Genomic DNA, 10,948 nt, shown 5'->3' with positions numbered 1-10,948 from the left:
TCAATCATTATAATAACAAATTATCACATCACTCTCTCTCTCTCTCTCTCTCTCTCTCTCTCTCTCTCTCTCTCTCTCTCTCTCTCTCTCTCTCTCTCTCTCGTCATGATTACTATTTTTAATTATCCACCAAACAATATGAACAATCACATCCTATTGAAATTTTGATTTCAAAACTTAAAATTTTTGCATAACCACACCATTCATTGAAAGAGTTGGGTGAGACTTGTCATGACCTTTTGAGATTAAACAATGAAACTGATAAACTAACAATAATTCTTTTTGAGTAAAAATAAGGGATAAGGGTTCATGTGAGAATTGTGGAATTCCATATATGATTGATGATTCATCACTATCGATTAAATTCCAGTACTTGTCGTACACAAGTAGGGTTTAGGCTTGAGGTGGAAGCAAATTAATCTCAAAATTTCCATAATAAGTAAATATGGAGGCATTTAGGGTCCAAAAGGGCCTGGGCCCCCCTGACCTTAAGAAAAATTTTCTTAAACAAATAAGTATATACTCTCAATATTATTTGCGTCTAAAGAAAAATTATATTTCAGGCCCCCCTCTTTCAAAAATCTTGCTCCCTCGCCTCCATGATCATCAGCCCAACCCAAACATCACAGAAAAACTCAAACATAAAAAAATAAAAAATAAAAATCAATCAGCCCTACCAATCCTCGGCCAAAAACTTAACAAAGTCTACTCAAAAACAAAATTTAAAAAATTTGACAAAAATGAAAACCAATCAACTATCTAGTGAGCATGCAATGGACTTACTTAAGCTTAGCTTAGTCTTAAACCCTCAAAAGGCATTTATATCTTTCAGAATCAGAGATTTTTGTTTAATTAAATTTTATCCTCAAGACTTCATATATTATGACAAACAAGTGTTGAAGAATGAACTTAAGCATTATGAGCTTAATGTAGCCAAAGATCTGGAATTCAAAAAATTTAAAGTATTTTTGGATTGTGGGAATGATCAGTGAGAACTAAAAAATCATAAAGCTACAAACTTGTTTGTAGAATGGTGAGATTTGTGCTTGCCCTTCCAATTTCTATTGCAACTACAAATCAAGCATTTTTAGTTATGAATGTTTTCAAAACTAACTTTATCAATAAAATGGAAAATAATTTTTTTGACTAAATCTTTGATGTTATACATTGAAAATGACATCTTCGACATTTAATTTGGATTCAGTCATAGATGATTCTTAAGATTTAAAAGAACATCGAGCTCATTTTTCATAGATGATTTCATTAAAATGTATTACAAAACAATGGTTTTTGTGTCTATCTTTGTTGGTAGATGATTGCATTGTAATGTATTACAAAACATTGATTTTTTTGTCTTTATATTTGTTGATAGTTTGTTAATACTAAACGGATGCTTATTTGGAGTTTTTTTTTTTTTTTTTTTTGCCCCTCCCCTCCTCCTAATTCAAAATCGTAGTGTTTGTTAATACTAAACGGATGCTTATTTGGAGTTTTTTTTTTTTTTTTTTTTGCCCCTCCCCTCCTCCTAATTCAAAATCGTAGCTTCGCCCCTAATAATTGGGTCTTGGTTGTATGAGTGTCCATCGAGAGTTTCTATCCTATCTCACTCAACCAAGGTCTTCATTCTTGCAAAATAAACAGAAGCTTCAACCTTCAGCCCTCATTACCATTGTACATATGACAATTACTAAACCCCAAAAATTAAAAGAAAATTTTTCATTGAATTAACCAACACTAAAAATCCTAACACTTGTATCTCACTCTAATGTGGCAGATTCTAAGCGACAGAAAAAAAATGGCGGGTTCATGTAAAAGTGATAAACAGTTAGTTATAGTTTGCCACATGTGATAGTTGTGGTAAATGGTGTGGTAAAAGTTGTAGTCCTAGAATGGTTCGATCTTTAATGTAAGCTTTGTAGTTTGTACTATTTTGAAAGTAGGATTCAAATTAGAGGTTAGTAGATAATCTAATCATGATACTATAATTTGTATAATAAAGTTTAGCTATAAAATTGGTTATAGCATAAAGCTACAATTTTACTCAATAAAATAAATATTACTACATATTTTGGAAATATAACAGTTGAGTTGCATGTTCTTTACATTCTTAATACACATGTAAACTTTTGTGTTAATCGGATGTTATTTATTATATGATCTATAACCTTATATTTTATGCATAATTTTAAACAACAAAAACTTGCAATTTAAATAGTTTATTAATAACATAGCTATTGATCTTTAATTTTCTAGAAATTTTGCAATCATGGGGGATATAAGAAAAAAAAAGTAATCCAACGGTGAATTTATCAAAATTTGTATCCAATAAAAAGACATTAAGTAAGGTTGTAATTTTATGCTACAACCAATTTTGTAGCTAAACTTTGTCCTATAATTTTTACCACATCATCATAAGTTTTAAATTATCATCAATATCATGTGCATGTCAAGTGATTAAATCCGTTACACTTTAATGGAAAAAATCAAGGGAAGTTTTGATTTATCATCGAAAACCTAATGCCTATGGGATTTGATGGGGAAAATGGGCATTTGCCCTTAATTTACAAATAATGCAGCAAAATGCCCCTGTTTTGAAACCATTTATCAAAATGCCCCTATTTTTTAAACTCGATTTTAACAAAATTGAGTTATGTGTAAAACTCGATATCCTCAAAATTGAGTTATATGTATATTTTTAAGTGAAACTTGACATTAGTAATGTTGAGTTTCACTTAAGTTTTCAAAAAAATTTAAGTGGCAAAATATGCATAGAACTCGACATTGTTAATGTCGAGTTCCACCTATAACTCGATTTTGTTAAAATTGAATATCAAAAATATGGACATTTTGCTAAATAATTTTAAAACAAAGGCATTTTGCAGCATAATCTATAAATTAGGGGCAAATACCCATTTTCCTCGAGATGTGATTGTTCAAATTGAATTCCAAGAATAAATTGACACACCCATCAAGATCTAAGAATAATATTTGTGGTTTCTTAAATAAAAAGGAATAACATTTGTGGAAATCCCCCTTTTTTCCCTATTTATTTCTATGGTCAATCAAAAGACTTAGAGTCTGTTTGGATACCGTTTATTGCTAAAAACTAAAAATTGAAAACACTGTAATAAAATAATTTTTAAATGTGTGAATAGTACCGTGGGACCTAGTTTTAAAGTTGTTTTTGCTATAAAAGAAGTACATGTGGGTCCCATTTATAATGCACGGGACCCACACAAAAATGCAGATGTAGATGTAAGTGAGTGTTTTAGCTAAATCCAAACACTCACTTAATACTTTTGCCTCCCCCCCCCCCCCCCCCCCCCCCNTTAACAAATTTTCACAAGGTGCGCATGATTCCAAAACATAAAGACGGAAATGGGTCATTGGCCATCCAATATGCTCAAATCTTAGGATTATATTTTATGTGGAAAGGGAAAAAGAAGAAATAGTTATTTCCTCTGCCATCTGTGTAACAATTTATATAGTTAAAATAGTCCCATGAGACCCAAATATAAAAAATATTGGAATCTGAGATTATAAATTTATTTGATTTGTCATTTGCGGTCAATAAATTAGGGTAAATTATGAATTAGTATAATAATTAGTGGTGCGTGAAATTTTTAAAAGTTGAAGAGGTAACTTGTCTTTTGATATGTTTTCTGTTATCCAAATCTTTAGGGGAAATATGAGAGAGTTTTTACATATGAAATAGGACCCTCCCCGAGAATCCATTTTACGGTTAATATTTATTTACTAGATCTGATAATGTATAGAATATGATATCATTTAAAATCTTAAATGACATGACACATGTTATATCTTTTCATCTGCAATATTTAATTTGAACAATAGATTATATCCATTTCAAATGAACAAATCCTATGCGTTTCATATTGTCACTCCATGATATACCTCTAGTTAAGAAACCAGAAGAGAAGTAGATGAAATCTAATCAATGCAGACTCAAAACTTAAATAATAATAATAATAATAATAAAATTTAGCTACAAAATTGGTTGTAGCATATGGCTACAACCTTACTTAATATCTTTTTATTGGATATGAATTTCGACAAATCTATCGTTAGATTACTTCTTCTTCTTCTTATATCCCCTATAATTGTAAAATTTATAGAAAACTAAAGATCAATAACTATGTTATCAATAATTATTTAAATTGCAAGTTTTTATAACTTAAAATTATGTATAAAATATAAGGCTATAGATTATATAGTAAATAACATCTGATTGACATAAAAGTTTATATGTATATTAAGAGTGTAAAAAACATGCAACTCAACGGTTAGATTAAATTATTAAATTAGGTAAACTTTAAAAAAATGATCTTTTAAGTAGATCAAGAGATCTTAAGTTCTATCTATTACACTATCGATTTATGGGTTTTCGAGGTGTCTCATGAGTAAAAGATAAAATAGTATAGTTAAAAGTCAGAACACCACTTCCTTTTATATATATATATAAAAGAATTTAACAAAGAATATTAACACTAGCCAACATCTAAGTCATACAGTTTTTTTTTTCTAGGATTTCATTATTAGATGGATAAAATCTTTGATTAAACATACCATGAAACTTTAGGTCAATTCCATTTTCCTTTTAAAGGGAAGATCAATTGTTATCAATATTTAGGATTAGCATGTTTAAATAAAATAGAAAAATCAATTCCATATGTTAAAAAAAAAAATCAATTTTTGATAAAGAGAAAAATGCCTCTTTCTAGAAAAAAGCCAATATATATAATAAAAATAAAAGTCCGGCGGCCGTTTTCCATTAATTCACCTTTACAAAGGTTGACTATTTGTGGGAACTATATATGTAAAAGTAAATTAAATATTAGAAAAAAAAATTTCTCCACTAAATAATTAGTATCAAAAGTTGATCTTTTAAATAGGACCCACAAACTTTGCATGCCAACGTCCACGATGCAAATAAAGCACGTAGTCCATGCAAAGATCTCACAGAGTCTCTTTTATATCTGGTAGTATTATATAAATATATTCTTTTCTTTTCTTTTCTTTTATTTCAATTTTTTTTTTTCCAGATGTGGGCCCACGTTTAGCCCCTGCCCGAAGTGGAAGGTAACAAAAACAAAAGTCCTCTTGGTTTTTCGGTCGAATCACGTGTTCAGGTCACGTAGACACAGCCCAACCACGCGTTATGACAATTACCATTATACCCCTACCTGTTTAACAAAAAAAAAATTTACCAACTCTCTGAGTTTTCAGTCGACCGTTTTTAGCTACTCATTTACTTTTTTTACTTAAATAGAAGAGACTGTTTTTTTTTTTTTTTTTTTACACCCAATCTACAACACTTTAATAAGTTCAAACAGAGATAAACACCAAAGATGTTACCTGTTATCTACACCAATTTATACATGTCAAGTAATTTAACCACACCAGATTTATATATGTCAAGTAATTTAACCACTCTTACCATAAAAAAAGGTAACTTAACCACTCAATTTTTTGTAAAGGGGTACCTTTTCTTTACTAGTAAATAACAAATCCAACCCTACAAAAATTACAAGAGATATTATGTATAAATTTACTCAAAAGAAAAATGTGATGTACGTAGCAAATTAAATCCAACCCATTAATCCAATATATATAGTTTCTATAAAATCATAGGGATTTTTATCATGCCTCGTATTGAATTGTGTTATATCAAATATATTAGTTTTTAGGTATGTATCCATTCTAGTTTTATTCCGATAAGATACACAATAATAACAATGATATTCGTTCCAAGATTTATGGTTTAAATGTGTTTTGACTGAGTCATACGAAATCCTCTTAATGTAGTAAAAAAAAAATTATGAATCTGCCATTACATTGAGATAATATACTTGTACCAAGGATTTCAAAACCGTAAATCACTTTATAACTTTTATTAAATATAAAATGGTCCATATTTTTGTTGAAGCCACTAAAACAATAACTAATTTAGTACCTTCATTTATTGTACAGCATATAAATGTATTAACTCCTCTCGGAAAATAAGTAAACGAGTTAAACAATCTCAAGTAAAAGAATATCTGCTTTTTCAATGGAGACATTATCGTTATTCACGAAGAAAAATAGAGACAAAATAGGTTAGGTTGGTACACTTAAAAAATTTTAGCCAAAAGTAAACTAAATATTTAATTTGCTGATATACATATATATATATATATATATATCTTTTAGAACAATAAATAAAATATTAGTGTTAATAAATAAATTATTACAAGCGGAAAGAATTTTTAATTTATTAAAAATTTAATATAAAACTGAATTATTTATGATAAAGAGGTTTCATGTGCACAACAAAGTGCTCTAATTCTACTAGTATTAAATACACAACATTATTATTTTATTTTATTTTTTTGGAGTTAATGACAATAATGGTTAACAATTAAAATCAGTGCCATGCTGTACTTTTTTTTAATTTTTTGTGTTTCTTCCATGCAATCAAACTAGGCAATGTTTTAAATTTAGGCAACAAAGGCAAGAAAAAGGTGATTCATAATTTTGTAAAGTCATTAACCATGAAGGGGTGTGCCCAGTTTATAAATACAAGGAGGTGTGCCCCGACAAAGTATTGTATTTTTTTTTTTACTATTATTTCGTATTCGTTTATATATAGTAAGGTGTACTTGTTTGGTTTCTTTTGCTGCCCCTTTTCCTCTCTCTCTCTCTACTTTCTCTCTTTGCTCTCTCTCTCTTTCTCCATTAGAGACTGACGGGATTATTTTCCGGCATTGACTCAGCTCAGAGGGACCACAACTCCGGCCACCAGACTCACCGCCAGATCGGCCGGTGAGCTCAATAAATATATTATAACCATTTTCATTTTCATGTTTAATTCATGCATATTGACCAGGACCAAATAGGTTGTTATACTTCTTCCATATCACAACAAGATTCTTTCAAGATTTTGTTAAAGCCTTTTTTTTGCCCCCATGATCCTAGCCATTTAAACCGGATTAAATTTACCCAATTTACTACTCAAAAGCAGAATTGTTGTTATCCATCAAACACATACCACTTCTGCTTTCTTTATTATGTTTCCTCTCATGCTTCCCCATGTGTTTTTTTCATTGAGTAAGATATAGCTGGCTTCACTTGTTGGAGATTTATCTGGGAAATATATTGATTTCTCCAGCGTTTATAGCAAAGATGCTATTGTTTTTCACCTTTTTGGCTCTTTTTATCCGGAAGGAAATTTTATTTATTTATTTTTCCCATTAATCTTTCGCTGTCTCGATGCATTTTCAGTGTCAGGTGAAGGTTGTATGAGAGAGAAAATGTGTTTGGGGGCTTTGGAAGAGTAGAATTCAGGCAAATGGGAAAAAATAAAACAAGGGCTGTCAGAAAACACAGGGTTTTGGCGCTTAGCAGCAAATTTTTAGCTGCTAAGAGGATTTGAGTTAAGAAGAACAGAGAAGTGGAAGAATTGTGCAGGAATTCCCAGGGGACGAGAATGAATTTTAGAGGGGGAGTTTTGATTCCACCTGATAAGCAACTTCAATTTATGGATTCTTGGATACCTGTCACACCAGAGAAGCCAATTCCAACAAGATCTCATCCGATCCCAGCCGACCGGCTCGGGAACCAACTGGGGACACCAAACTGGCATCTGGCCGGATTCTCAAATGGGTATGCAGAAGAGGTGCAGAATTGCAATGGGTTCGTGCAAAATTTGAACCCAATTGGACAGGTAGTTCAGAATGGAGGATGCTATGGTTATGATGGAGGCTTGGCTGAGAAAACCCGGATGATTGATCACATTGTAAGCCCCTATACTCAGACCTTTGATAATGACACCACTGGTTGGAAGACTAACCCAATAACACAGCTTCTGCTAATGCAGAATGCAGATTTTCTAGCCACTGCAAACAGAGGCCTCAACAGAAGTGTAAACATTGCCTCAGAGAGACCTCTGATTCCAAATTCGCGTTCTCAAGTTGACTGCAGCCGGAGACAGAATCACTCTGGTACTCTGTTTCTCAACAACCAGAATCACCACTCTGGTTATACGCCCTTGAGTAATTTGGCAAATACACCTCTGATTCCGAATATGCATTCTCAAGTTGAAAATGGAAGAGATTCATATCTGGGTAGCTTGTTTCTCAGCAATCAAAATCACTACTCTGGTTCAAAGTCAGTGAGCAACGTTGACAGCTTCTCCCAGATTCCTCAGAGTAAGTGATTTCTTCTCTCTCCTTTAATTAAGACTGCCAAATACAAATTATTCAATGAAGATCGTTTTTATGATTTTTTTTCTTTTTTTTTTTTTTACTCATTCCTCAGTGACGAAAAAATAGTATATGAAGTGGGAAAAAACTTATAAAAAAAAATAAAAAATAAAAAATAAAAGTAAAAAAGACCGGATCAACATTTGATACCATGTGGAAATAAATCAGTCAATTTTTTGCAGTAGCTCTTAATCCCAAATCTTTCATTAAGCATGTAGTTGGGTACTTGTATTTCCACATCAATTTTTTTTTTTTCTAAGTATATTTCCACATCAGTGATACAGATTCACAATAGATGACTGCTTGCTTCATGGGGATTATTTATACAATATGAAAATTGAATCATTTCTGCAGAAGTATTTTAACATTTACTCTATAATTTCTCATAAAATAAAAGAAAATAAAGTACTTACAGTTCAATTTATGTTCGACAATCCTTTTGCTTTTGGGGTAATACAAATAAAAATTGAAATAAAATAAATCATTGTGCTTTTTTGTTACTTATAATGCAATTAAAAAAGAAAAATCCATTTGGCATCAAAGCGTCACAACCACTATGATGGTACAAAACATTCATCTCAGTTGTCATTATAAAATGAAAAACACTTGATTTGTCTTGTGGTTGTCAAGTGGCAATCAGGAAAGCAAAGGGCATTTTAATCATGCTGCTCTTTTTTCTTTTTAATATGCCAAAAGAATCAATGACATGACTGATGCTTATTGTAATCAAAGCAAATGCTATTAGAAACAAAATAGTTTATTGGAATGTCAAAAGAAAGAATAACTTCATCTCCATTGGATTTGCAAAATGTTTCTTTCATTGTTAATTTGCTTTTCATTAAGCAACCAATTGAAAACAACAAAAACGATTTTTCCCTACAGATGGATTCCTTGTACCACACCAACCGTACTATGATCTGAATTCTCCACCAACAGAAACAGATGCTGTCTCTGGTGTTACCGACACCCTCCAGTTCAGACCGATAACATTAACACCAGATCAAGTCAGCAAGTTGGAGAACAACCAGCTTTCTGCAACATTGGACATCACAAGAAACGAAATCTCAAGTTATGAGAAAGAGAAGGAGACTTTAGTCACATCAACAGGAAACCAGGTACCTCAGCAACATAGTGATGAACTCCTGCAGAGCATTGTAGACTCGTCACCTGCTGCCATTTCTACACTACACCAGGAAAACAAAGATTCTGAGAAGGGAGATTTAGGCATTGATCTGAACAAGACACCTCAACAGAAACCACCAAGACGAAGAAAACACAGGCCCAAGGTAATCACTGAAGGCAAACCCAAAAGAACTAGGAAGCCTGCAACTCCAAAAGCTACTGCAGAGAACCCAACAGGAAAGAGAAAATATGTACGTAAGAATGTTCGGAAAGAACCAATAACTGAACATGCAGATGCTACAAGGGGGACGACAGATCCTAAAGATGGAACTGCAATAAAATCATGCAGAAGAGTTTTAAATTTTGACTTGGAGAAGACCAGAGATGACAGCCAGGGCACAGTAGATGGTCAGCAAGAGTTGCAGCATAGAAATCAAAGGACCTTCATTTTGAACTCAGACACTCAAGCTACACAATTGTGCTCTGGAACATATAGTGTGAAGTCAGCTGTGCAGATAGACCAACAGAATGAATTAATGGTAGAATACCAGCCACCTGGAACCATAAGTAACCTAACCCCTTCCATGAATCCGCTACAGACTGACTATAGATCACTGCAAGAATGGCGAGCAAGTGTATCCCAATTAGCTACAACAAAAGACCGGCAAATAGAAGATTTACGTGCCATTGAGAGAAATGTAGAAAAGGGATATACTAATCCCACCCAGAACAGGTGCAGAAATGGATTCACTCCCATACAGCAACAAATTCATGCAGAAGGAATGGACCAAGTTGTCTTTCAAGCAAAAACTAATTGTGAAAGCATTGAGAAAGCAATGTCCACCCCTCAACCAGTACTAAATTTTCAATCCAATTTGAGTGCAGCAAGGGGGTACAAGAGACAACATTCTCACACTACCGAGCACATGCATCCCAGTATCAAAAACCCAATGGGCTCATTGTTGTGCCAAGAGATATCTCAAGTGCATGAATGTCACAGAAATGGTTGCATTGTTAGCACGGGTTTTTCAGAAAGCCACAAAAAGAAGAAAAATGAGAGTGGATTCCATACAAACATCTCTGGAATGCATTGTGTTACAGCAGTTGAAGATGGTTGGGGAAAAGTCAGGGCAAAACATGGGCATGATACCAATGCAAATGACTGTACTACAAAAATGAACCATGAAATTTTGAACTCCTACTTGGAAAGTAACAAAATTGCATTGAGATTAAGTGAGGTAAACAAATTTACCACTGACAGGACCAATCACTCCATGTCTGCCAGAAACTTTCTGCCAATGCAACAGTTTTCATCTGAACTGCATTCACACACAGAAAGGATGGGAGAGACCAACAGCCTAACTCTGGTCCAAAGCTTTCCTTCCCTAGCTGCCATTCAGGATCGTAACCTGCACCAGCAATCCCCTCCCAAACAAGTTCCTGAACTGGAGAATGGACAGTTACTCCAAACTTCCGGTGTGAAGTCAGCTAGAAGAAATAAAAAGCTGAAAAACCAAGATGCCAATTATGATCATCAGAAATCCTCAGCAAAAACACAAGGTAAT

The 10,948-nt window shown here is 32.8% G+C and overlaps 1 protein-coding gene across 1 annotated transcript in view; it reads left to right on the top strand.

The window, feature by feature from the left end:
- The first annotated feature begins 6,658 nt into the window (after positions 1–6,658).
- Positions 6,659–10,948, top strand: part of LOC111983111 (transcriptional activator DEMETER) — a 13,381-nt gene continuing 9,091 nt past the window's right edge. Inside the window, exons 1-3 of the mRNA XM_065763824.1 lie at positions 6,659–6,822; positions 7,282–8,207; positions 9,144–10,943. Coding sequence (XP_065619896.1) covers positions 7,487–8,207; positions 9,144–10,943 — 2,521 coding nt within the window. The 5' untranslated portion in view covers positions 6,659–6,822; positions 7,282–7,486. The remainder of the gene's footprint in view (positions 6,823–7,281; positions 8,208–9,143; positions 10,944–10,948) is intronic.

The sequence above is a fragment of the Quercus suber genome, unplaced genomic scaffold (genome assembly GCF_002906115.3).
Source record: "Quercus suber isolate HL8 unplaced genomic scaffold, Cork oak 2.0 scaffold_527, whole genome shotgun sequence".
Taxonomy (NCBI): domain Eukaryota; kingdom Viridiplantae; phylum Streptophyta; class Magnoliopsida; order Fagales; family Fagaceae; genus Quercus; species Quercus suber.
Note: the sequence above shows the minus strand (reverse complement) of the source record. Positions and strands in the feature narration are given on the sequence as shown.